At 58.8% G+C, this 26626-nt stretch overlaps 3 protein-coding genes across 10 annotated transcripts; 2 read left to right on the top strand and 1 right to left on the bottom strand.

Annotated features, from left to right (window-relative positions):
• Window positions 1-1194: 1194 nt before the first annotated feature.
• On the top strand, window positions 1195-2371 carry PFDN2 (prefoldin subunit 2). Its single transcript, XM_074322433.1, has 4 exons — window positions 1195-1254; window positions 1398-1486; window positions 1595-1718; window positions 2198-2371. The coding sequence occupies exons 1-4, from the start codon at window positions 1195-1197 to the stop codon at window positions 2369-2371; spliced, it is 447 nt and encodes a 148-aa protein (XP_074178534.1).
• Window positions 2372-2697: 326 nt separating this feature from the next.
• Window positions 2698-4465, bottom strand: KLHDC9 (kelch domain containing 9). Of its 2 annotated transcripts, XM_019712930.2 has the most exons (4): window positions 3942-4465; window positions 3490-3649; window positions 3204-3402; window positions 2698-2976 (listed from the first exon to the last, which is right to left on the bottom strand). In XM_019712930.2, the coding sequence occupies exons 1-4, from the start codon at window positions 4463-4465 to the stop codon at window positions 2810-2812; spliced, it is 1050 nt and encodes a 349-aa protein (XP_019568489.2). In that variant the 3' UTR covers window positions 2698-2809. The 2 variants fall into 2 exon arrangements, with proteins under 2 accessions (XP_019568489.2, XP_019568488.2); XM_019712929.2 differs by having other exon boundaries at window positions 3204-3649.
• A 323-nt stretch (window positions 4466-4788) lies between these two features.
• On the top strand, window positions 4789-26598 carry NECTIN4 (nectin cell adhesion molecule 4). 7 transcript variants are annotated; one of them, XM_019712916.2, is made up of 11 exons: window positions 4789-4913; window positions 7247-7376; window positions 12412-12561; window positions 19930-20289; window positions 21491-21781; window positions 22563-22683; window positions 23492-23640; window positions 23777-23948; window positions 24302-24377; window positions 24676-24750; window positions 24967-26598. In XM_019712916.2, exons 3-11 carry the CDS (start codon window positions 12486-12488, stop codon window positions 25189-25191), a joined length of 1545 nt encoding a protein of 514 aa, XP_019568475.1. In that variant the 5' UTR covers window positions 4789-4913; window positions 7247-7376; window positions 12412-12485; the 3' UTR covers window positions 25192-26598. The 7 variants fall into 7 exon arrangements, with proteins under 7 accessions (XP_019568475.1, XP_074178118.1, XP_019568472.1 ...); XM_074322017.1 differs by lacking the exon at window positions 4789-4913 and adding an exon at window positions 5037-5174 and having other exon boundaries at window positions 23792-23948; XM_019712913.2 differs by lacking the exon at window positions 4789-4913 and adding an exon at window positions 5037-5174.
• Window positions 26599-26626: the final 28 nt, after the last annotated feature.

Genomic DNA, 26626 nt, shown 5'->3' with positions numbered 1-26626 from the left:
GACCCAAGGCTCCTTCCTCTAACTTGGGAATGTGGGTCTAGAATTTCTGAGAAGGTCTGGCTTGGCTGTCAATTAGAATGAGGGCGATTGTTGAAATCATAGAAGTAGCTAAGAATGCCAACTGAAATCATATAGGTAATAAAGGGAGGGGTACTTGGAACAGAGTGTTAGATCCTGTCTCCCTTGTAGGGGTGAGAGGAAGAACTTGCAGAACAGAACGAGTGAGTGTTGGGAGAGGTAGGAGAACCAGAGAACTGAAGGGTCCTGGAAACTAAGAGCTGAGAAGCTACATTCTGTCAGACACTTGACTCTCACTGTTACCTGCCGCAGTGGCTCTCAGCCTGCTGTGATTTTTGCCCCGAGGAGACACTTGACCTGGAGAGGGCTTGGGTTGTCACAAGTAGGAGGTACTACTGGCTTTTAGTGGGACATTGCTAAACATCCTGCAGTGCGATGGACAGCCCCCCAGAACAAAGAATTATCTCCCCCAAAATATCAATAGTACTGATATTGAGAGACTCTGCTCTGTGGTGTATTAGCTCAGTTTTTGTAAGTGAGTAAACCAAGAGAAGTTAAATAACTCGTCACATAGCAAGTAAATAGCCAAACTAGAATTTGAACCCAGGTCAGATTAAAAAATTTGGAGTCTTTCCATCATACTATGTTGCTACTTAAAGAAAAAGGTGTCAAGAAGCAGATTGAAGATTGAGAAAAGGTCGTTGGATTATGCAATTATGTAGGAGGCCATTCACGATCTTTGAGAGGACAATTTAATAAGTACTAATGGTTTATAACTAGTATAGACAGAAAGCAATTAGAGTGCATCTTACAGTATGTTGGGCGTGAGTGGGAAGTGAGGCAGTGGAGGCTGTGAGTATAGACTAGTCCTAAAACAATTTGATGACGATAGGGATGAGAACCGTTATTTAATGGAGTAGTAAAGTCAAAGAAGTTTTCTCTGGTCGAGTTGAGTATTTTTGTCAGAGAAGAGGGCACTAAACTGAAAAGATAATTAGTGGAGCGATACCCTAGAAAATGCTTTTCCAGATGCGTCCAATCGTGATTCTCTTCTTCCATTGAACCCAGTAAGAGTAACGGGAGTTCCTCGTTACAAAGCTTTTCCTGACGCCCTCCTTTCCTTGCAAGCCCAGTAGCTGTCCACCTCCCCACATTACAGATGGCTCTTCCTCCACCATGAACTGCAAGAGGGATCTGCATGCATCTCCCACTCAGGGGGCGCTCTGCGAGTGTCGGGTGAATGGAATGCCGGGCAGACTGAAGGCAGACGTGCCAGGTTGTCCTCGGCCTTTCCCAAGGCATCTGTGTGCCACTGCAGCTTTGCCAAGCCTGCCATTTCCCGTCTCCTCTCTCACTTCTTGTCTTTCTCTCCTTCTTAGGTAATTGCTGGCTTCAACCGCCTTCGGCAGGAACAGCGGGGCCTGGCATCCAAGGCAGCTGAGCTAGAGATGGAGTTGAATGAGCACAGGTCAGGGAGCCAGGAGACGTGAACAAGAGGACAGTGGGGAGGCCAGTTTGTAGGGAGGGTGGCAGTCGAGTGGGCCTGGGTCTCAGGCCCTGCCTTGTCCCCACGCAGCCTCGTGATCGACACGCTGAAGGAGGTGGGTGAGACCCGCAGGTGCTACCGCATGGTGGGAGGTGTGCTGGTGGAGCGGACTGTGAAGGAGGTGCTGCCTGCCTTGGAGAGCAACAAGGAGCAGGTGAGCAGGAGAGGGGCTCAGGTTGCCGAGGAGCCATGCTCCTCACGCTGTTCTGCGTCCAGCTCCTGGACACGAGGGCCGCGGGCTGTGGGCTGCTTTTTCCCAGTCGCTGACCTGGCTGGTGTGTGTGGGGGGCGGGGAGGGGGCTTTGACTAGAGTTCCTCACAGTGGAGTCCATGGTACTTGCATCCAGACCACCTGGAGGACTGATGTAAAACGCAGCTTCCAAGGCCCTCTCCTGATTCAGAAGCTTCGCATGTGGGGTCCATGAAGTGGCATTTTTAAAATAAGCAGCCTGGGTGATTCTTATGTGCACTCAAGTTTATGAACCGTTGTGTTTGAGAGAGGAATACTTTTGGTTTCTGGGTCTACTCTTACTTCCAGGTTAAAGGTGAAGTTAGAGGTGTCAACCGCAGTCCTTACGCAGTGGGGGAGGGAGTGCTGGAGTTCTTATGGAATCGCTGTCGCTTCTCCTCTAGATACAGAAGATCATCGAGACACTGACACAGCAGCTTCAGGCAAAGGGAAAAGAACTAAATGAGTTTCGGGAAAAGCACAACATTCGTCTCATGGGGGAAGACGAGAAGCCGGCCAAGGACAGCTCAGAAGGGGCTGGAGCCAAGGCCAGCTCGGCCGGAGTCTTGGTCTCCTAGGACCAAGGCTGTGGCATCTTTTCTACCCTGACTCCTACGTCTTCTGATTTCTCTTTATTGTTATTATTATTTTCTCTGCTATTGTAATATTTTTTTGTTAATTAAATGTTTTGGTCAGAATGCTTAGCTCTAGCCTGACGCTTTCTCCCACAGTTAGGGCCGGAATTTGCATGGGGACAGGGAAAAGCGTATGATTTGTGGCTTTTGATCCCATCAGGTTAATGGCTTACAGTATCAGAGGAGGTCCCTTGTTTGATCCTTTCCCTTGCAAATAAAGATGTGTCTACTTATTTACTGCCCTCACCCAAAAGATTCAGAGACCAATGTTGACTTTCACGTTGAAGTTTAATAAGCATTTGACACGAGGCAGGTAACTGTTGATAATGCTTTATGAGTTTATGACAAAACAAGCGTGGTGGTGTGTCTTGGCACCACTCATTAGACAAAGAGGTCCAGGATGCAAGCCTGTGGGCTAGCCGTCCTGCCGTCCTCACCAAAGCCTCCGACCAGGTAAAGCTGATCATTCCAGAGGCAGGTCCGATGGCCTGTGCGTTTCAGCTCACGGTCTGCACAGGCAAAGTGGAACCACAGGGAAGGAGACTTGCCTGTTGGGTAAGGCAGAGGGTGGGTTTTGGCACCCATGGGGCTCCAAAACCAAAGGCTTGCCCCTTTCTTCTCACTTGATTGGCAGGCCTCTTCAAAATTCAGTATTCTGTGTATTCCTTTAACCTGCCAACTAATTCTCCTTGCCCCACCACTTTACCCTCTTTCTCTGGTTTTAGGTTCTCCCATCTTCCAACCATCCCCTCCTCAACCATTAGCGGTCTCTCACGGGCATCGTAGATGTAGAGGTCATTGCAGATGGTGTCTCTAGCTCTGGTCAGCGTCTCTCCACCAAACAGCACAGCAAAGGGCCCCACCACAGAACATGAGTGATGCCGTAGTCCTGCGGGCCCCTGCCTGGACCCTTGCCCACTGCTCACAAGCTTTGCAAGCTGTTGCGTCAAACGGGGGGCAGCAGGTGGTTCCTCCTTGGGGGAGAAAGGAGGGACTGTCCATGGCATTGGGGTTGAGTTGTCCCTTCCACCCAAAGCAAGGTGTGAGAAGGTAATAAGTACCGTGATCTGCCCAGCACTCCAGCGCCCAGCTACTTCTGGTTCCGCTGACTTGCACCCTCCAAAGAGCAGCAGCTGGTGACCTGGGCGTTGCCCAGGAACTGGGAGCAGGGCGGCACAGTGCCCTGAGCGTGAGGCTGTGTGGCAGCCTTCTTCCTTATAGCTGTGGGGGAGCAGAAATGGGCCTAAGTTGGGTTTTCTGGGGAATCGAAGTGCTGCACTGCCTTTTCCCCTGTTCCACCCTCTGATAAGGATAAAAGAGGAGGCATGGGACAGTGAGGTAGGTCGGATGAGGGGGATGGGGGATTCGGCCAGCATAGACATGGTGTCATCTTCCCAGGATGGAGACTGTCAGGGTGAGGATGCGGATAAACTGCCAACGGTATTGGTTAGCCTTGGCTTTTCCAGAGTGTAGATAAAGGGAGGGTGAAATGTTTGGGGCAGGGTTACCATACCAATAAGTGCGGGCGCAGGGGTCCAGCCTTAAGGTGTAGACGCTTCCATAGCGACGCTGAGTGCGGGTCCCGCCCTCCCGGCCTGCCACCCGCAGCTCTCGGTCTGAGAGGCGGGTGCAGGTGTGACTACTGAGGCCCGCGGGGAGGCAGCTGTCGGGGGCCGCGGTCCACGCCTCCCACTCTCCGCGCTCTGTGTCCAGGGCCGCTACCGTGGCCAGGCGACGCGACCCGTCCCAGCCGCCCACGGCGCAGAGCCAGCGCCCGCCCAGCGGCGCCGCGTCGTGGTGGCTGCGCCTCGGGCCGCTCCGTTCCCCCAGCCGCACGGCCTGGCCCCCCGCCGGGTCCAAGACCACAGTGTCACCGCTGGGCTCTCTCGCCCCTCCGGCCAGGAGGCCCCCCACCAGATAGAGCCGACCCCGCAGTTCCGTGCACGAGTGAAAGGCCCGCGCCAGAAGCGCGTCCCGGGCCACCGGCCGCCAGGTCCAGCGCGAGCCCCCTGCCCCGCTCGGGGGCGCCACCGCCATGGCCCGGGCTGCGGGCTGCGGGCTGCGGGCTGTGGGGCCCGGGAGGGGAGCCCTAGATGGGGGGCTTCCCGGAGCCCGCAGCGTCACGCCTCGAGCCCCGCTCTCTCCCTCCGCGGTCGCCCAGCAACCACCGCCGCGGCTGCAGCGCGATCGCCCGCCGCAAACCGAAGGTCGCAAAGTGCCGGTTACCGTGGCGACAGGAGCTGTGCAAGCTCCATACTACAAATCCTGGACGACTCTGACGGTCAGAAAGCCTCAGGTCAGCGGCTCCTCACGAGGGCCCCGTCCCGAAGCGGCCAGGTGACTGGTGACGACGCTTGAAGCGCAGGCGCCGCTCTGCGGGGCGGGAGGCACCGCGTGTGACCTCCCGGGGCGCCGGGCAGCAGAGCCCACGGCCGGCGCGGCTTCTGTCCCGCTGCGCCCTGACTCTCGGGGCGGTCATTTCTCCGTAAGCCTCACTTTCCCATCCACATAATGTGCACTGGCCGTTTCCCTCGGAGTCGTCCGGAGCCGGGCCGGTAAAGGCTCGCAGGCCCGACCCATCGGCTCGGCCGCTAGAGGGGAGCAGAACCCAGTCTCTGTGCGCGTTGTCGTTGCGCGTGTGACGGCTGGGGTGAGGCACACTTGAGCCTGTCGCTACTGAGTCCTGGGAAGATGAATCCCATATTTCGTCTTGCCTCCTGGGCTCCTACAGCACAAGAAAACGGAGGTACCCTGGCGTCTGGAGTCGAGTTGGGCGGGAGGTTTTCCTGAGAAGAGCTGCCCAGCATTAGGAGCTGGATGCGGGAGGCGTGAGAACAGACCCCTGGCCCTCCCTGTGTCTTCCTTTTGTTCAAGCCAGGCCCCTGAGCTGCTCTGTCCCCCAGGACCCAAATCCAAGCTGGCTAGATTGGGCTACAGGAGGAACACAGCACAGCCGGCCGACGGACACAGGACTTGTGTGCCCCACGCTGGGCTGTGCGTGGATGGGAGTGACGGTGACCGCTACTTTTGCCTGTGGCTTCCACACGTCAGCTTGGTCTCCATCATGCCCAGGACGTGGAGGGAATGGTCAGAGCTGCAGCGGGGTGGGTCCCCGTTCTGGGATGTGACAGCACAGCAGGGCTTTGCCCCTCCTACTCCTAACTTGATCCCCAGAGAAAACTGGGCAGGGAAAGTGTGGTCAGGAAGGTTAGCAGGCCCTGTTCCCCCCTTGTACCTTAAAGCTGGACTCAGTAATAGCTTTGAACGTCTTGGCCCTCCCAGCTGTTGCTTTCCCTGAGTCTGTAAGGAGGGTTCTATGTTACAGATCATGGTAAAAAAAAAATCTGTAATAAGTCACTATACTTTTCCCCCCTTCTTCTGCTCCCCCCCTCCTTCAAGCCATTGTTTCTCAGTCTAGTTGTGTAGGACACAGCTTCCTAGCCCATGATGGTATTATGAGCCTTGTGCTCCCCCCGGCTGAGGTAGTCGGTTGGCAGTCGTCGGTCAGCCCCTGCCAGCCACTCACGCTGGCCGCCGGCTGCCCCCGGTAGCCCACTGGGGCTTATGCCAACCTCCCGCTGCTCACAGCAGCCCAGCTCAAGGGAGAGCCGTTGTTCACAAACTTAGCTGTAGAGGGCGCAGCTCTCCGGCTCATGTGGGAACTGAATCAGCGACCTCAGCGTTAGGAGCACCGTGCTCCAACCAGGGCCGGCCCTAAATCACTAACTTATAATGTGCTTGGCCGAAGTCCGGAAACTACTCCTCCCTAAGGCTTGTGACTGGCTAACGTCCCACAGCTGGATTCAGATCTGTCACCTCCTGGGGTTAAGGCCAGCAGCCGCCTGGGGGTGGGGTCGTTTTGCTTGAATTTTATTGGCTGATATGCCAGTTCAGGGCTCTTGCTTTTGCCTAAGTCTGGCTGTTCTTTCTGCCAGACTCATTTTCTGCCTCTCCTGGACAGAACAAGGAACTCCCCACTCCAGGGCCTTTCCATCTCCTGTCTCCCAGCTTTGTCTCCCCCTCTGCTCAGGATCCACTCTGACTCTTGTCTTCAGCAGTTGGCATCTCACCTGGACACGCAGCCACTCTAGGTGTGCACCTCTTCTGGAGGTATCTTATCATTGCTGCTCTCCAGGTATGAGTTGCCCAGGACTCCTACCTCCCCTGGTTGGTCTGAACCAAACCTGTATGTTTGAGGAGGCAGAAAAAACCAACCAACAAAAAAAGCAGGTTAAAAAAAAAAGAAGAGAAGAGAAAACAAGTCAACAGCACTTGCATGTCACATACTTTACACCCCAGGGTGGCATCTGTGATGACCTGTCAATGACACAAAACTGAAAAGGCATTAAGACAGTGGCAAGGGTCGAGAGAGCTGTGAGATAGAAGGGCAGCCAGGGCGCCTTGTCCACCTGCTAATAATATCCAGGGACAACCTCTGTCCAGATGTGGGGGTGAGGGCAGTTCGTCCTGCAAGTCTCCTAATCCTGATGGGACTCTTTGAGATTGGTCTCAGTTGGCCTTTACAGGCAGGCAAGTATCCCTGGAGCCCAACTTCCCCGCCCCACAAAGCTCTTCATCTGTTTTCTCCTTCCCTTAACTCCGTTTTCTGACCAGAACCATCCCTGGTTCTCAGTGATGTTCAGTGCACACACACATCAACAGTGGGTCTTGGTGACCCTCTTGGAGACATCTTGGTTCCCTCTGCCTTTATCTCCCAGCTCTCTGGCTCTTCCTCTATTATCCTCTGACCCTTGCATGTTGTTCCCACAGCTCATTCTGACCCATTAGCACCTGATTCTTTGCTCTCTGCTCAGCCAGAATAAGGACATGGACCAACAAGGACAGAGGATGAGCAGGAAAAGAGACCGCAGGAGGCCAGACGGTGAGCGCTCCTGAGATGCGAGCCTGGAGGACCGCGGAGGAAGGCAGGCTGGGGAACAGGCATCAGGTGAGTCAGAGAATGATGCAGAAGTGGGGTGAGGAGGGGAAAGAACTTGAATTTTTGAGGGACTTGGAGATACTGAGTGTGGAAGTCATTGTTGAGTGGTCAGAATTGAGGGCCCAAGAGGGAGGCAGCTGAGTGATGGCAGCAGTAGGTACATAGGCACCCGGAAATCTCCCTGTGGGTCTTTCTGTTTCCATTTCAGATTCCATCTCTGAATTACCCTCTTCAACAACTGTGTGTGTGTGTGTGTGTGTGTGTGTGTGTGCGTGTGTGTCTGTATGTGTATCTGTCTCTAGGTTTCCCGGTATGTGTATGTGTGCGTGTACGAGCATCTTTCTCTTTCTAGGTTTCCTCCTGTCCCACTGTGCCTTGAGGTCTGTGTCTCACCCTTCCCCCTTCTGTGTTTCTCTCACTGGGTCTGCCGTGCTGTCTGTCTCAATCTCTGTGCAGCCCTCTGACTTTCCTGCAAGGGGCTTTGGAGTGGCCGGGCCTGGCCCCGTGGTTGTTTTCTAGAACTGCAGAGCCAGCTCGGGGTCCCTGGGCACAGGCACAGGGTGCTGCTTACTGATGGAGGCCAGAGTGGGTCTTCCAGGTGCAGGACTTTCCCACAGAGGACCGCGCGTGTGGAGGCCCAGAGGGCAGCAGGCTGGCCGGGAGATTGGACTGCAGCCTTTCTTCCTGCCAGCTCACAGACTGGTGTTTCCTGAGCTCACTAATTATCACACACGAGGGCTGTTTCTTGATCCATAGACCTTCTATGTTTTTGCCACGTCTGGAACTGAAGGGGAAACTGAGGTTTGGGACGGCTTCAAGGGGAGGCTGGAGGGAGGTTCCCAGGGGCTCCTGTGAGGAAGGCACGAAGCACATGCTCAGGGACTCGGGGGCTCCGCTGGGCTCTACCCCTGCTTCTCCCGTGTCTGGGACCTGCCTGCTGCGGTCTCCGCTCGGAGGCTCTCGGCCACGCTGCCTGTGTGGCTGAAGACCACTGCAGGGCAGGGTCCAGGTCTCCAAGTGCAGTGGGAGTGAGGCCAAGGACGAGTCCTGCTGAAGCCAAAAGACCTGGCCCTGCTTCCCAGGACTAGGAGCCTGGGGCCCCCGCCCCCCAGCAGGGCAGCTGCACCTGCCTTCTGAGTGCTGGCGGAAGACACAGATAGAGCTGCAGGTCTGAGGTGACTTTGGGTCCTGATGGGGACAGAAAGGAAGGGGTTAGGGTTTTCAAGGAGCAGAAGAGGATGATGCTAACAAACTCCAAAGAAAATGTGCCCTCAGATGACAGACACCCTCAGCTCCTACCAGTCCCCCCACTGCCTCTCCCCCTGGGGTCCTCTGGCTTCTCCCCGCTCCTCTAATGTCTCCCCTCAGCGTCTTCCCCACCCTCTTGCCTAATCTCCCAGCCCTTCCAGGCTTCTCACAGCCCCTGCATCTCCTGGTATCTTTCTCGACCTGAGCCTCAGTTTCTGTTTTGCAGTTGTCCAGTCACCCCCCAGGGCTGGGTGAAGGGTGACGCTTGATTGCAGGGCCTCAGGAGGCTCTCCCCTGGGTGGTGGCAGGAGCTCAGGCTGATGGCCAGGAAGTGGCAGTCTTTGGTTCAGGGAGGAGCCACACCCTCAGCGTCAGGTTGGGAAGCTGAAGCTGCCTAGTGTTGCCTGGAGACACGCCTGGTGTGGGGGGCTCTGCGGGCCTTGCTGGCCCCTGGGGGCTGTATCTGTGTCCCCAACAGGTGGGTCCACTGTGTGGTCGGCATGGAGACAGGAGGGTGTGGGGAGTACAGCTTGGGTCCTCCTGAGAACCCATCCTCTCACCCAGTTCTCCGGGCCCCACTTAGCTTTCACTCTTACTTCCTGCTCGCTGCTGTTGTCAGAAGACAGTTCCTCACGGGCTCCTACTGTTGTTAGACCCATATGCCTGGGCCCTGGTTTCATGGCCGTGTATTTACAGAACTTGGGGTGTCCCTGGGGTGAGGGCTGTGCACGCAACAGCCTCCTGAGAAGCAGCGCCCAAGCGCAACTTCTGTCCAGCCACCTCATCCCCTGTGTGTCACTCTAGCTTTGGGGCTCTGTAGGGACAAGCAAGTGCAGGCCCCTGAGCGCCAGGGATGTTGTTAGGTCACCAGGAAGTGAGGTTGTCAGGATAGGACGGGGCTGGGACCAGGACTCCTGGGCCTGCAGGATAGGACGGCACCACATGTGGCAACGTTTAGATGGAATCTCTGGGGAAACGGGGTCTCCATCCTAATACTGGGCTCCAGCTGGAGGGGAGGGAAAGCTGCTGGGGCTCCTGTTCTCCGGGGGTCCCTCCCTCCCCATCCTGCATGGGAGGAGCAGGGAGACAGACTTGGGGGTGGAATCAAGTCCTACAGTGTCAGAACCTCAACACCTCCGCGTACAAAGTGCAGAAACCAAGGCAACGAGCAGGTAACAAGACCCAGAGAAGCAGAGCTGTGTAGAAATGGATCCCCGTGTGCTTCCTACCTGTTCCACTCTGAGGGGCTGCCCACTCGGGTCTCTCCCAAGGCCCTGTCCCCCACCCCTACCTCCTCTCTGACCTGGACCTCAGCAGACAAACAGGATGTTACTCACAGGCGGAGCTCTTGTCCACTCCCACCCCAGCCCTCCCTGACCCGGTCCATGTGACCCTCACTCTCACTCTCCTGCTCCCCCACCCCACCCCACCCGTCCCTGTCCCTCCCTGACTCACCTCCAAGTCCTATTCACACAAACAAACATTTCAGCACTACCCACTCCAACCGGTTTGGTTCAGGTGTGCAGCCGGCCGTGGGGACCGCAGTTGTGCACGGCGCTGGGGTACAGCACGCTCTCCTAATCGAGGTCATGTGCTCTGTGTCGTCCCCTCCCTGGAGCCTGCAGAGTGGAGCTCAGCACATGTCTGCTGGGTGAACTTGGGCACATGGGTAGGGACGTGCTAAAGACGCTGCCTTGGCTTGAATTGCTCCCATTCTTAGGGCCAGAAGGTGTGGGAGGAGGGCAGGGAGTGAGGCACGAGAGGAATGGGGGTTCAGGGAGGAAGAAGGAGCAGAGCCCAGGGACCAGGCGCTGGTCTGGCAGATCTCCCCGCCGGTGCTTCCTTCCAGCCCCAACCCCAGGCTTCTCCCCAAAGACAAAGACGGAAGGAAGGCTCTGACTCTGAGGGTGCGTTCCCTAGGAGCAACGCCCCGTGATGCACGAGGACTGGGGGCCTGGGGGCATGGGGGAGGTGCTGGTTATGTGACGAGAGAGACCCCTTCCTCAAGCAAGGCCTGCAGTGGCTGTCTGGCTTGTGTGGTGCCCTGAGCTGTGTTGACAGGGACCTGAGCACAGCATGGAACAGTGTCATCTGTCCTGCCCCCTTTCAGTGGCCACCCCACCATGGCTGGAGTTGGGGGCGAGTGACTGAGGGTCCCAACCAGGGCTCACAGACTTGACTGGAAGCACTTGGGGGGGGGTGCATCGTGACTGGGACAGCTGAAGGACACAGGGGGACTGGTACCTGCTTTCCCACCCCAGGATCTGCCTTCCCACCCCGTGCCTCAGTTTCTCCTGGGGTCTCCTGACCAGGAGGGGTGAGTTCATGGGCAGGACGGGAGCTGCCCTAAAACCATGGGACAGGATCGAAGTGTGAGGATTATAACACGGTGCTCCCCTGCCGTCCCCCAGCCCCCCCCCGCCCCTGCCCCCGTGGCTCTCAAGGCAGCACTGGGGTGGGTCTGCTGCCCTGGCACAGGCAGGTGGGGGGGCCTGAGTCCTGAAGAGGGCAGAGGTGGCATCCAGCCTGGCGCTTGAGGCCACCCCTGACCTAAGGGAAAGCGCCTTTGAGGGAGAGGTCCTGCCATGCTCATCGCTGAGAGCTGGGATCTAGACCCAGCATGGGGCCACGGCCCAGGGCCAGGAGCCAGGTGTCCGGCCACTGACCGCACCTGTCCCCACTGCATGCTGACACCGTGCACCCGCCAGCTCAGGAGGAACACGCTCAGGAGCCCACAGGCAACCTCGTCCCACCCCTCAGTTTCCACACTGGCCCACTCCCCGGCACACAGCAGGCGCCGGTCAGCGTTTCTTGAGTTGAAGATCCTGGTTTAGTCAAGGAGATGAGGTGTGCACAGAGTGTGAGCACACAAGCTGTAACGGGACTAGCAGGGGCTAAGGATTGTCTGCATGGAGTGCAGACGTATGGTCTCGTCCAGGGTCATGAGCTAATGGGTAACATGGCCACCAGCTGGTGGAAAGGCTCCCCTTTCCTCTCGGGCACAGCTGATGCCCTTTGAGACCCCCGGCCAGGTAAGGCGGAGCTGTTGAAGCTGGGAGGGCCCGCTGCAGAGCCCAGGAGTCTGGCGGCTAGTTCCTTGGTCAGTTCCTTGGCCTCTGCACGTGGGTGGGATCAGGGGTCCTTTCTCAGGGGCCTTTGAACTTGGTCCCTGCCTGGGGATAGAGGTGTCTGAGCAAACTGTGGCAGGTCCTCCAGCAAGGCCCTTCCCTCTCTGGGCGCCTTCTCATCTCAGGGCAGTGCTGTCCTTGCAGGAGCTGGGGGAGCCTGGCAAGGCCCCGGGAAGGGGCACGGCTGGCAGGTGTGGGATGCCTAGGCTCCTTTCCACCCTCAGGGCCTTGTCCCTGTTTCTCCTGGCCTGGTGCCTCCCTCTTCGAGCAACCTGGGCCTCCTACCCACCTGCCCACCTTGCCTCTCCCTTCACAGCCCCTTCCACACACCGATGATGGGATCCCACCCCCAGGTCCTTCCCTCACTGGCGCCCATTAGCCAGCCCAGGACATGGGGGCGGCGTCTGCGGATCCCTGTGCCAGGCCCAGCCCCCGAGACGCACCTGTTCTGACCTGCTGAGCAGGTTCCCAGGTTTCTGCCGTCGTCGTTGGCCACGGCGTGGGAAGCAGCTCTGGGGGAGCTCCGAGCTCCCGGTCAGCGCTCCTTGGGGGTAGCAGCTGGGGGGTAGAACGGGGCCGGGTCCCCTAGCGGAAACCCCAGGGGGACAGGCAGGTGTGTCAGAGCCTGGGGACTCCGTGGCTTGCTGACTTCTGTGTCGGTGCCCCAGCCAGCTCTCGAGCCGGCTCCCAGGGAGGACTCGGTGGAACTTCAGAAACACTGGGCAGCTCTCCCTTTGGACCAATGCCCCCGTCCCTGGGAGCCGACATGTGGGGGCCTGAGGCCTGGCTGCTGCTGCTGCTGCTGGCGTCATCTACAGGTAGGCTTGCCTGGGCCTCCGGGACCCTCGCTGCTGAGCCCACGTTGGCACACACCCACACACCCACACACACACTCACACTCTTCCCTTTGACTCTGGACCCTCTCCACCCCAGCCATCAGAAGAGTCAGAGCAGCTCTTCTGCTTTGTGTCCCCTTGCAGCCCCAGGCCAGGTCACTATGTCTGGGGTCCCTGAGTGCCTGTGCCAAAGCCTGGCCTAGGCTGGAGCTGCCTCTGGGGGACCACATAGGGTGACTGAGTGCAGGTGGGCAGGGAGGTGGGACTGGGGGGACCCTCCGCCCCAGGATTTCCTAGAGGAGCCTTCGCTGACCCCCTGGTGAGCTGGGTGGACACGGCCGCGCTGGCCTCAGCAGTCAGCGGGAATAGGGGCCTCTGATGCCCAGAGTGGCAGGTGGTTTCCGCCTCCTCCTGTCCCTGTGATGTCCTGGAGTACCAGACCAGGGCACCTGTGGGCCTCGGGTCCCTCTCTTTCCCAGCACTCAGTATTAGGTGCCAGGATGGTACCAGGTGATTACTTAGCTGAGTCGGGATACCTGCTAGGTAGGGTGTGGTTCCCTTTTGTTCATCCCTTGCCCCCCATTTTCTCAGGCGCCTTGTGTTACTTGTGTCTAATGTGTATAAAGCAGATATGACAGGATTTGGATTCTTCAGCACAGGGGGTGGGGGGAGAATGTGTATGTTACGTGTGTGTGTGCAGGACACACGGACTCGATGGGCCGTGCCCACAGTGATGAGTAACTGGAATCTTCGTCTTTGGGAAGGCGGGTCCTGTCTGCATAGGATGGCCTGACTCCCAGGCCCCAGCGCAGGAAAGGAGCCTGGTTGTCCCCCAGGGCCCAGCAGCCATGTCCCCACCTCATCCCCAGCTGATGGTGGGTGGGGCTGCTTTCCTAAGGTCTTGAAGTGGGAGGGTCGTGGGCCAGCCTCCCATCACAGGGCACCAAGCTCCAGCCCCAGCCATCCCCTGCCCCCCACATCTTAATTCCCACCTTCCAGACAGCCCTTCTCAGTTGCTTAGGGCAAGGCGGTGGGGACTGGTTGCTGGGGCCAGGGAACCCAGCAGCCACTCCCTTGAGGGCCGACCCGTCACGATGTGTCAGGACTAGACGGGATCAAAGAGCTCAGGGCTCCAACTCCCTCACTGTACAGACGGGAAGACCAAGAGGAGCAGGTAGGCCAGTGCCACCTGCAAGACCACTGTCAGAAGCACCAGTGGGTCCGTGTCTGCTCTTCTGAAGGGACAGGGCTCTGAGCACACCGGCTACGCAGGACCCGGGCACTGCAGAGATGACTGCAGGCAGACGGCACAACGGTGTCCTTGCTGGAAGCTCCGGGGAGGGTGCGGAGGCCCCTTTGGTGATGGCATCACCGGGCCTTGCCCTGACGGGTGGGCCCTGTGCACAGGAAGGCAGGCTGGCTCCAGGGCTGCCCAGGAGGCTGGTGCCCAGCGGGCCACACTCTGCTGCTGCCACCCGCACAGCCAGATGAACCAAATGCGGCCCTTCACTGCCAACCCCGTTCTCTGGGCTTAGGCGTCTCCTCCTAGGAAGCTGGAGTGTCTCTTGTCTCTAAAAAAGCCTCGGGTTCAGGCCCCATTTCTGCTATTGATTTGCTAGGTGACCTTGGGCAACTAAGAAACTAGACTTTGGGAGACCAAGAAGTAAGGCTGGAGATATCCACGGCCGCCAGCTTCGGGGTTCTCTGGCGGTGGGGAAAACGGCCCCTGACTGAAGGGGGATGTCCTGGCTGCACTCTGAGTTGGGACCAGGGTAGCTTTCCCCTGGGCTCTGCCTTCTGCCCCCAACTGCTGGGCCTTTAGCTCGCTTTGCCCCCACCGCCCCACCCACCCAATCCCCGCCCCCGCCCCACCCCCGACAGTGAGGAGCCAGGAGTCCAGGCTTGGGAGGTGCCTGACACCACAGCTCTGTTTCTCCTTAATGGGATGAGTTTCCGGGTGAGGCACCCGCCCTCCTCCCTCGCCCATCTCCTGCCCTGAGGCCCAGGGCCCCAAATCTACAGACACCCCTCCAGCAGGGTCCCCCGCACAGGTCTTTGTGTGAGCCCAACTGGGCCCCACAGTATCAGAGGCTAGGGTTCTCTGAATTCTGAAGCCTGTCCTCTGAGGGTGATGGTCAGCCTTTTGTCTGAAGTTAGTTTCCTAGAAAGGGAGGGGCCCATCCCTGCTTTTCTACTCCTGTTCACAGCAGGGGCAGGCTCTTAACTGTGGGACCCACCCAGACCCATGGAAGCCAGAAAGGGAGGGGAACAGACAGGGAGGACCCGGGAGCCCCATGGCCCCAGTGACCTCGGCCCAGCCTGCTGTTTCGGGCAGGGGCTGTGCTGAGGGGGCCCAGCCGCTGAGCTGGCAGCAAGGAGTGAGCAGACTCTAGGGTCACAGCCTGGAGATCCTGGGGTCCTCAGGAGAAGTGAGGGGGTACAAGCTTCGTGAGGGGAGAGTACCTGAGCTTTCTAGCCTCCAGAATATACCCTTTCTGATCCAGGTGCAGACAGAGAAGGGGGGAGTGAGTGGGAGCTGAGTCAGAGGCCGGGAAGGGCTGAACATGGGGGCTGGGGCTGGGGGTGGAATTGAAACAATGAGAAGGAGACTCAGAAGTGGGGGCCACTGAGCCCCTGAGGTGGCTGGGAAGTGGTGTGAGCCCTCTCGCTGGCACGGGAGCCTGTGGCCCCTCCCAGAGCTTTCTGCCCCCTGCCCCTCTTGCCTTTAAAGCTGGTGTGTCCTGAGAGCTGAGCTGAGGCTGTGATTTGGGTGGGGCATGGCTGTCCACACTTCGGGGGTGGCTGGCAGGATTGAGGCGGGGGCGGGGTGGGGGTTGGCGAGGATCTCAGGGGTTTGGGAGAAGCTGAGCTCTGGGTCTCCCACCCACAGTGTGGCTGTTGCAGTGACTCAGCCGGGCTCAGACTGGCTCCGGGGGGTTTAGGGGACTTATCTGTGCTGGGAGCTGTGTCTGGGCCAGAGCCGGCTGCCTCAAGGCTTGCCCTCCCCCATTGTTCTCACCTCCCTCTGAGGTTGGTGCAGTCCCCCTCCCCAGACTCTAATCGGTGGGTGGGCGCTTTGCCCGGGTTGGGAAGCTCTCGCTAAGCTGGGGGGCTTAGGACAGTGGGGGGTAAGTGAGGGAGGTGGGTGAAGGCAGAGGGAGAATCTCCTGGATTTCAAGTTCCTTAGCACTGCAAGGCCAAGGTTATTGGGGAGGGGGAAGAAAAGGGACTTGCTGGGCTGTTCATGTCACCTGTCCTGGATGGGGGGGCCTCACGGCTCCTCTCCCAGGACCTTTCCCACCCCAATCTCACCCATATCTTCCAGCTCTCTGGTGGAGGCGCTGCTGTGCAGTGAGGGAGGCAAGGGTTAACAAAGGAGAATGAGACCCTGGATGGCTTGGACCCCTCCCCCAGCCCCAGGCAGGACCCCCCCCCCCCAAAGCCACACCAGACAACCCTTACCCCAGGCCTGGTGCTGGAGCTGGTTTTTCTGGTGGTGGCAGCAGCAGCAGCAGCAGCAGCAGCAGCAGCAGCCTGACACATTCCCAGGGAGAGGCCTCCTGGGGGGGCCAGAGGATTAGCTGGGGGGGTAAGAGTGTGGGAGCCCTTCTAGCAGGAATGGAGGAGCTAGGGAAGGGAGAGCTTTTGTTTTGTTCTATTGGGGAGCACTTGATGGAACTCTCGTCACCTGGAGGAACAGTCTCTGGGTCCCTCCACCTGAGATGACTCTGCCCCTCAGTCTGGGGTGAGGTGGGAGGGCAGCCTGGACCACACTCCAGATGGACACAGAGCCACACACCACTGGCCATGGGTAGGTGACACAGGGGGACACACAGAAGCCAAGGGTAACCCACATGGAAATAGCCGCTGTGTGCACAGTCCGTGGAATAGGAAGCACGCCCTGACATGACATGGCATTGAGTCGCACACACGCCGTCACACACCACCGACGAGCACACACTGTCCTGAGGACAAGACACAAACGTGTGTGACACACTCCAACTTCACACAAGGAGACAGCCGCATGCACCCACGGCCCAGCACTGAGCACCAGGCCGTCGGCACCAAAGCTGCATGTCACACACACACTAGACTCACAGAGCCGCCTCTGGGGCCCCAGCGAGCACTCCCGAATGTACTAGCAGGGGATGCTGATGGAGAAAGGCCCCTCAGAAGGAAGAGCCTCCTTCCCCAGACACTGCAGCTTGGGGCTTCATTTCCCTGCTGAGGTCAGAGGCCAGGTGTCAAACAGACAGGGACTTTGGGACCCAAGTACAGGGTGGGGAGCAGCCAGCCAGCCCCAGCCAGGAGTGCAGGGCCGTCTGGGAGCGGGTGGGCGGGGCACACAGAGGGCAGGGCCCCAAAGAGGCCGTGGGGGCCTGGCCAGGGTGGGGAGGCCAGGGCAGGGATCCCGTTGGGCCAGTTGGGCCTGTTCTCTCCCTTGCGCAAGGTGCTGGCTGCTGGTTTCTCGGCCTGGTCTCCGAGGAGCAGGGGAGGGCTAGGGACGAGTGCCCAGCCAGCAGAGTCCATCACGGGCCCCAGCAAACAGCTTGCAGCAGAGGGTCCACGGGCTTGGCCACTCCATGCCCGCATAGCGACCTCGCCAGGCAGGCAGGTGTCTCCTTTATGCTGACGCCAGGGGGCACTGGGTGGGGAAGAGGAGGAGGAGGCAGCCTCGTAACCCTGACCTGGGTGTCTGGGTCCACTCAGCCCAGGACAGATTCTGGAGCCCAAGCTCTCTTCCTTGTGTGGTGTGGTGTGTGTGTGTGTGGGGGCGTGGGGGTGTGTATGTGGGTGTGGGGTATGTAAAGGTGTGTGTTGGGAGGTCTTGCCCCAAGCTAAGGTGCTCCCTCTGAATACTGCATTTGGGGCAATGGGGCTGCAAGAGATGCAGAAGGGACTTTCCTACTTTAAGGGGTTCCTCATTCCGCAAAGCTTGGGCTTGTGGCTTGGGAGTACAGGTCTTGGCTTCAGGCATGAGCTGGGTACTCGATACCTATTGTGCCCTAAGAAGGTATTTGGGGGGTAAATGTAGGTGATTAGTGGTGGACAGACAGTTGACAAGTGTAAGGATGGGAATGAAAAATATTCCATCTGATACTGTCCCGGAAACCGTCTTTAGAAGGGTTTGAGTGTCCCAGTGGAGCAGGGCCTAGGACCCGTGGCCACACAGATGCCAGTGTTGAAACAGAGGCCACTGGGCAGCCCTGCTCCCGCTGGGGCCCAGGGGGCACCTGGGAGGGCACAGGTGGTAGCTGGACTCCCAGGCCGGGCTGGGCGGGGCCAGCATCAGCTCAGGCAGCTCAGGGCCCTGGTATCTGGCCCTGCAGGTCTGTCCGGTCCTGTTCAGGTCCTGGCCCTCCCTCCACCCCAGGCTCTGCCTCACCGGACCCCTCTGTCCACTCCTGGGGGCTTCACTGCCCCTCTTGCCCACTTCTCCCTCTGTCCAGTGCAGAGCTGCTCTCTTGGGCAGTGAACCCAGTTAGCCAGCCTATCTTGCCTGCACCCCAGGGTCGCCATGCCAAGTCCCCCCTGCCAGCCCAACCAAAGACTCTCATTCTCCTTGGTCCATCGTTTCCTGCTGCCTGTCTCTCATTCATTCATTCATTCACCAAGTCCTTCAATAAACTTTAATTGAGTCCCAATTATGTGGCAGGCATGCAGACCGCATGCTCCCAGAGGAAGATCTAAATCAGAAACAGTGTTTCCACATTTGAAGTGAGACCCAGTTTCTACTCTGAGGAGCTCAGTCTGGTGGGAGAAGCAGACAAGAAAATATCAAATACCATCTATGAGAAAACGGGCTAAGATGGGGTCAAAGCAGCTGCCAGGGGACTGGAAGGGCACCTCCCCCTGCCTGAGGTGGGGGTGGGGAGGGAGGGCATCAGGTAGGAGTGAGTCTATCCCAGTGAGTCTGAAGGATGAGTAGGAGTTACCCGGGTAGGGTGGGGCCGTCCAAGCAGGGGCCATGCCGACCAGCAGCTGGCCAGAGGCAGGGCCCAACTGGGGACCTGCTGGAACCCGCTTCCGCAAGTGGCTCTCGCACCCCAGTAGAAGTACTGGGGGGCCTCTGAGCCCTACACTTCACATGTTTATTCACCAACTCCAAGTTTATTTCTTCCCAACTCTGAGCTTCCCCAGGCCCTGCCTCCCTCATGTCTGTCCTCCTAGAAACCTAGACGTCATCTTTGAGCCTTTTCTGTCTCTCGGCTCTTTCTGGTCAGTGACCAAATCCTGCTGAGTTTCCCCCAGAACTGTCCCCTCCGTCCCACCCTGCAGCACTGTGAGGGATGTTGCTGAGGACACCGGGCAGCCCACCTCCAGCCTCATCAGTGAGTCCCCATTTCCTGTTGACCAAATCTGAGTTCCTCTGTCTGGTCTGGAAGGTCCTGGGTGATTTGGTCCCAGCCACACGTCTCACCCCTGGCTCCGTCCTGCCTTCCCCACCACCTCGGGGCAGCCGCCTTGGTCTCTCACCTGGAACGCCTTCTGTGTGTGCCCCCCTCCTGATCCCACCCAGCTCTGCATGAGGCTTCCCACGTGATTGGGCTCCGCAGGACTGGTGCCCCGCACGGCACCAGGCACTAAATCCGAAATCACCACATGTCCAGTCGGTCTCCATATACGCTGATGCCATGTTTCGTGAGGGCAGAAAAGGCTATATGACCGGTGTCCCCGAATGCCTTGTTCGGCTCGTCACCGCCCTCCGAGGTCGTCCCCATATCGGCTGCTCTGATTCTGGCTCACTGTTCTGAGTGTCACTGTGTGTCTGCCCTGACCTCACGTCTGTGGGCCGTTCTGTCTTCACCGCTTGTTTGTCTTTCCCGGGAGCCTCAGCTCGTGCCACCCCTCCCACACTGAACACCTTCCTTTCTGGGAATCCAGGTCTCTCATCTTTAAGCCATGAGAAGCACGTTCCAAAGGGCCTGCTGGGTGGACATTCCCATGCCACAGGCCCTTCCCAGGTGCCAGCTGCGCCTGACCCTTCCTCCCCCTGAGAGCACTCACGTTCCCCTTTGGTAGATGCGTTTGTCTTCGTGCACAGAAGCTGCATTCCCCAGAGAGGACCGGAGGGCAGTCCCCACCTTGCAATTGCTCAGGAGACAGCCCTGAACTGGGAGAGGGCGTGACACTTCCATACCTGTCTGCCCACCTTAGGCAAGTCACTTCCTCCCTGGGTCTCAGTTTCCTCATCTGTTAAACGGTGCTATAGCACCTCCCTCTTGAGAATGTCGTGTGGATGTAAATGAGGTAATGGACTGAACGTGCTTTGCAAGCATAAACGCTGAGGGAGCTCCTGCTGCCTTTGCCGTGATTGTCTAATCCTGGCTGCCTCTGTCTGCCCCGCAGGCCGGTGCCCGGCGGGTGAGCTGGAGACCTCCGACCTGGTGACCGTGGTACTGGGTCAGGACGCAAAGCTGCCCTGCTTCTACCGAGGGGACCCTGGCGAGCAAGTGGGGCAGGTGGCCTGGTTGCGCGTGGATGCGGGCGCCGCTGCCCGGGAGCTGGCGCTGCTGCACTCCGAGTATGGGCTGCACGTGAGCGCGGCCTACGAGGGCCGCGTGGAACGGCCGCCGCTCCCACGGATCCCCCAGGACGGCGCGGTGCTCCTGCGAAACGCCGTGCAGGCCGACGAGGGCGAATACGAGTGCCGCGTGAGCACCTTCCCCGCCGGCAGCTTCCAGGCGCGGCTGAGGCTGCGCGTGCTGGGTAAGCGGGGCTGCAGAGCAGAGGCGGGCCGCAGGGGTGGGGGCAGGACAGGAGCAAGAGGCAGCGGCGGGAGGGGCAGGTACCACCGGTCCGCCCGCGCACCCACGTGGTGGGGACTCCATACCTCTCGCTCAGCCTGGCGGAGACCCCATCCATTAGGAAGTGCCCCATTCTGTCGACGGGAAACCTCCCTCTTGGTTTCTTTCACCCTTTGGGTTCACATGGCCCAGGCTTATTCCCTCTCCTCTTTGCTCCCTGAACCAGCCAGCACCCCTCCTCCTGTGTGCCCACCTTGGTCCCTCACCTGCAGTGCCTTTCCAGGTCCTCCCATTCCTACCCAGCTCATTCACCTTCCCACGTGATCCCCGATCCACAGTGACTGTCCCCTGACAGCACTGCGAAGAGCTGAGGCCCCGTCTCATGCCCCACCCAGCTTCCTCTTCTCTAAGCTAAACTTACCGGTCTTTAGAACAGTTCTACCCAAGACACGCGCTCAAAGCCTCCCTCACATCTGGGCTCCATGTGGGGCTGGACGCCGATGTGTGGGCCCAAGACTGTGGGTGGGGTAGTATCTTTTGGATACCACAGCTGCCCTTTAAACCACTTTGCACTGTGGGCATTTGTGTTAAAGCTAAATCTTCAGCATTCTGTGCTTTGGCAGTTCATGTTGTGAAGGTTAAAGTAAAGGCCTTCACCGTTTTCCTCGATCCGCATGGAAGTTAGTGACACCAGCTGGTGGTAGGAAACTGTGGGTGTGAGTCTAGGCTTCAGCGACCCGAGCTTCAGTTTCCCCCCTATGAAACGGGGATGACAACATCTGTCTACCTCGATGGTTTGATGACAGGATTAAATGAGGTCACTTTGTAAAGTGTTCAGCATGATACTTGGCACACAGTAAGTGCTTAATTAGTGGCGCTTATTATTATGCACATGTTATCTGCTTAGTTTTTAAATTTTTTCGTTTTCATTCAAAAATTTTCCATGCTCATTGTTAAAAATTCAAACAATGGACAAAGGTACAGAGTCAGATTAAATTCTACCACCCGTCTGCTGTCTTTCTTGGTGAAATAACAGAAGAAAAAGGGGCCTGAGACTTGCACATGTGCAAGATGGGCCTCGGGTGGGGTGGGGCCAGGACTGGCCTGGGGTGGGGCCTCCTGGACAAGGTTGTGCAGACTGTGACCCCCTCCCCCATCCACAGTGCCTCCTCTGCCCTCGCTGAATCCTGGTCCAGCGCTAGAAGAGGGCCAGGGGCTGACCCTGGCCGCCTCCTGCACAGCAGAGGGCAGCCCAGCCCCCAATGTGACCTGGGACACAGAGGTCAAGGGCACAACCTCCAGCCGCTCCTTCAAGCACTCTCGCTCAGCTGCTGTCACATCAGAGTTCCACCTGGTGCCTAGCCGCAGCATGAATGGGCAACCACTTACCTGCGTGGTGTCCCACCCTGGCCTGCTGCAGGACCAAAGGATCACTCACATCCTCCAAGTGGCCTGTGAGTACTTGGATCGGCGTCGGTGACGTGCCGAGAGGCCTGAGCCAGCCTGAGTCCTGTGCCACGTTGTGTGGCTGAGACAGCGCTAGTTGGAAGGTGCAAGGCCTGCAGCCCGGCCCAGAAACCTGGGCGAATCACTGAGACCTCACAAACGTTCAGTGTCCTCCTCTTTACAGAGGATGTTGCCTGCTTCACAGGGACATGGGCACACACGGAGCCAAAAGCACTTTGTGAGACAGTTTAGGGCTTAGGGATGGACAGACAGGACGAGCCTGGGCTCTCTGCTCGCCGCTGTCATCCTGTCTCGTTAGGGCTGCACCATTGGCAGTGAGGACAACCCTCCCCCTTGGCAGGGTCCCCAGGGGGTGCAGACAGGACTACCCACACACTGCACGGAGCACAGAGGAAGCAGGTGTCTCCCCAGCAGTAGGTTGTGACCCTCTGGGGACATAGAGCTGTTCTCTGCTCAGACTAACCCAGCCCTTGGCACAAAGTAGGTCCTCCACAAATGTTTGTTACAGAAATGAAGTAGTAGGATTGTTTAGCCTCCGAAGGATCAGGGAGCACTTATGGAATACCTGATCTGTGCCTGGTACTACCTGGCATCACAGGGACTCAGAAGCAGCAACCTGTTTGCATTCGGGGGTACTAAGAGGCCCCTTGCCCTGGTTAAACCAGTGTGGCCTCCCTGAGCTTAGGGAGGGGGCCATGTGACTGGGAGAGGGCAGGGAGCTGTCCCAGGCCTCAGCCCCATGTTTTCTCCTCTCACCTTCCATTCCAGTCCTTGCCGAGGCCTCTGTGAGGGGTCTTGAAGACCAGAAGCTGTGGCAGGTTGGCAGAGAAGGGGCTGTTCTCAGATGCCTGAGTGAAGGGCAGCCTCCCCCTTCCTACAACTGGACACGGTGAGGCCCACTTGGGACCAGAGCCCGCCCCCCCAAGGCCAGCATGTACTCGTTATGGGTTGGGGCAATAGATTCTGAACCCCACATAAATTGGGCTTCGTGTTCCCACCGATACAAGAACACGCATGGTCAGCAAACACCATCGCTCACACCCAGGGGTCTCGGTTCATGGTTGTTGGGTGGGCATAAGCCAGGAACACCTCGGCTTTTTTCTTACTTTTAAACACTGAAATATAATGCAGTATTTAAATTTCAATATTTTTTATACTAATGTAAGTTCCTAAAGTGGGTAAGACAAAACATAGAGCTGATTGTAACTGTTTCTAACCAACTCCTGCCTAAGCAACAACTCCGGACCAGCAGCTCAGAGACGCTGCCTTTTCCCAGGGTCTGTGGTGTCGGGAGTCCAGGCGGGGCCAGGGGCGCACGTGTGTGAGCCCAGGGCAGGCGTGTGGCCTTGGGCTCTGCACGCAGCGCTGTGGGTGTGGGGCGCGCAGTCACCTTTCCAAGTGCCTCTGGGCCCTGGCGGGAATGAAGTGTCCTGTTGTGTGGACCTTATCCCACGTGTTCCTGGTACCCCGTGCTGGGTGACGTGATGCCTTTGGGAGCATGGGGATGGCACGCGTGTGTGGGGTGCCTGGGTCAGGCTGGGCGGCAGGGAGAAGGGGGCCGCTGCCTAGACCTGCCTGGGGCAGGGTGGGACACTGTGGGAACAGCCTCTGGCGCTGGGTGACGTCATGGAGGCGGGAGGTGGAGAGCGGTCTGGGCATGTTGGGCGGTGGCACCCAACAGCTTCGCTGCCCTCCAGGCTGGACGGACCTCTGCCGAGCGGGGTGCGAGCGGAAGGGGACACCCTGGGCTTTCCCCCGCTGACCACTGAGCACAGTGGCGTCTACATCTGCCACGTCAGCAATGAGCTGTCCTCGAGGGACTCTAAGGTCACTGTGGAGGTTCTTGGTAAGCACCCCGGCAGACACAGGGACCTGGGCCCCGGTCTGGTGGGGACAACGGAAGCCGACACCTTGGATGGGGGAGGGGCTGGCCTGCGGGTCAGGGCGGGGCCAGAGCGCGGCATGCCTCACTCACGCAGCAGCGGCTGTGTCCACAGGCCCCGACGAGGCCCCCGGGAGGCAGGTGGACCTGGTGTCGGCCTCTATGCTGGTGGTGGGCGCCATCGCAGCGCTCCTGGTCGGCCTGCTGGTGGCAGTGGTGCTACTGATGGCCCGGTACCATCGGCGCAAGACCCAGCAGATGACGCAGAAATAGTGAGTGCCAGCCGCTCTCGGGACAGAGGGCAAGCAGGAGGTGGGCCGGGCCGAGGACGTAGGCAGCCTGGGGATCGGAGGGGGCGGAGCCTCTGAAGGGGGGAGGAGTTTGGGGCCTGAACCCCGGCTGGATGACAGCCCCACCGCCTGCCTGAGGGTTGGACCCATATGCCCAGATGTCACCAAGTACAGACGTTTGCACACCACATGCACGCTCTGCAGCCACACTGCTATCTGCAGCCGCGGGCTCACGCCTGCAGGAGCACACAGCACCCACACCTGCAGCCGCGACTCACAGGCTTGCCGTGGGGGGGCCACCACCCTCAGCTCCTGACCGGGGGTGTCTTTCCCAGTGAGGAGGAGCTGACCCTGACCAGGGAGAACTCCATCCGGAGGCTGCATTCCCATCGCTCAGACCCCAGGAGCCAGGTGTGTGCCGGGCCCTCTGCTGCCCAGGAGCACAGCCTCCCCCACGGGGGGCACTGACTGTGAGCCGGGGCTCAGCCTGTGGGGGAGCAGAGCTGGTCTGAGCCTGCTGGGCTCCCCTGGGAAGCCACCGTCAGCGTCAGCACTGGTTCCACCGTGGGGTTGCGGCGGGAATGGGGGGAGGAAACAAGGGTGTTTGTAACAAGGACAGAGTGGACTGAGGTTGGGGGGAAGGGGGTGAGGGAGGACAGGCCAGCGGGGAGCCTGGTTCTGACTCCTGCCCCATGTCCGGGCCCCGCAGCCGGAGGAGAGTGTAGGGCTGAGAGCCGAGGGCCACCCTGATAGTCTCAAGGACAACAGTAGCTGCTCTGTGATGGTGAGGCCCCCGGCCCCACCGGTGTCCCTCCCCATGCCCCGCCTCAGCCCTGGCTCAGGCAGCCCCCTGCACCCTGGTCCCGTGTCCCTTCCCGATGCTTAGCGCTCCTGGCCCCATCTCTGAGCCCTGCGCCTCTGACCCCACGGTGCCCACTAGCCCCTCAAGCTTGACTGCCCTACTTTGGTCCCTGACATACCCTCTGCCCTTGGCCTCCAGAGTGAAGAGCCAGAGGGCCGGAGTTACTCCACGCTGACCACCGTGAGGGAGATAGAAACACAGACGGAGCTGCTGTCTCCAGGTTCCGGTCATGCCGAGGAGGAGGAAGATGGGGACGAAGGCATCAAACAGGCCATGAACCACTTCGTGCAGGAGAATGGGACTCTGCGGGCCAAGCCCACTGGCAATGGCATTTATATCAATGGGCGGGGGCACCTGGTGTGACCAGGCCCCCCCCCACCCGGTGCCCGTTCCATCTGCTGACAGGGGCATCTCTGGGCCCCAAACACCTATTTCTTCAGGAAGATGCTCCCACCCCACTGACTGCTCATCCTCTTCCTCCAGCCCTTCCGTTCGATGACCGGAGGGCTGAGTCCCTCCTGTGTGTGTGTGTGTGTGTGTGTGTGTGTGTGTGCATGTGTGTGCGTGTTGGCTGACTGCATGTGCATGGACGGGTGACCATCTGTGGTGTGCATCGTGCTGTCATGTCAGAGTCCAGGTGACTGGTCTGTATGAGCCACGGGACTCGGGCAGCTGCCTGGGGAAGGCCGACTGGTCGCTGGTGTGCTATGTGACAGGCCTGCCTGTGGACGCAGTATTTCCCTTAGACCCCAGAGCAGTATTAAGGAGCTGGAGGATGGAGGCGACAGGTGGACGCTACGGGCACAGCCAGGTGTGCGGGCACAGCTGGAGCTGGAATCTGGCATCCCAAGTGGGGGAGCGGGCTCCCACCACCTGGGAGCCGAGGGGCGAGTGGCCTGGGGGTCTGCGATCTCCCACTGCTTGAGAAGGAGCCCTCTGCCCTCCAGCCTGGAGCCTGCTGCTCGTACAGACTTTCTGTGAACGCACCTGCCGAGGGGCTTCTGTAAGGACCACTGCTACGCACCCTCTAATAGGAGAAGAGGCTTGATATGTGTGAATGTTTGTTATTACCAGGACTGTTCAAAGTGAGGCCAGTTTACACAGCAATTCAGCAGAGTAGCCTGCACTCACTCCCCGTCCCAGGGGGTTACTTCCTATGGTTCTGAAATGTGCTCCTTGTAAGGCATCGTAACCTAGGTGGCCTCTTGGGGGGAGCATGTAGTGACTGGCTTGGGGAGACAGACTAGGGTCCTCAGCCTCTCGGTCCCCAGCTCGTCCCCTAGCCTCCTGTCTCTTCTTAGTTGTGTGCACAGTTGTTGGTGGTCCCTTGGGGGGTTGTTGGGACTTGGTAACAGGGCTCCTGGTTCAGTTGTGGTGTAGGGGAGAGAGGGTAGTGGCTCCAGGAGCGTGGAGGTGCCGGTGAAGGAGCTGCTGGGGACAAGCGTGTCCCCATCCCCCAGGGGTCTTGGGGCCACCACCTCAGGGCTTCTGTGGCAATTTCTCTGGGTGGAGGCTGTGGTTAGATAGGGTCTGTTAATGCCCGGTCCAGCCAAACACTCTTAGCCAGAATACCTGGATTTGTGCCCAAAGCCTGCTTGGCCTGGAATGTGCTGGAGTTCTGGACCAAAGGAGAGACTCCCAGCCTAACCCTGCACCCCAGCCAGCCCTGGACTTTGGGTTTGGACCCTCGTATGTACATTCTGTATAAATATATGCATATCTGTACATAAAATGATGTTCTGTTTTTAAATAAACAGATAGGACCTGTTCTGTCTGGCTCCCATCTTGCCCTCTGAGC

Source organism: Rhinolophus sinicus, linkage group LG17 (assembly GCF_036562045.2).
Source record: "Rhinolophus sinicus isolate RSC01 linkage group LG17, ASM3656204v1, whole genome shotgun sequence".
NCBI lineage: Eukaryota > Metazoa > Chordata > Mammalia > Chiroptera > Rhinolophidae > Rhinolophus > Rhinolophus sinicus.
Note: the sequence above shows the minus strand (reverse complement) of the source record. Positions and strands in the feature narration are given on the sequence as shown.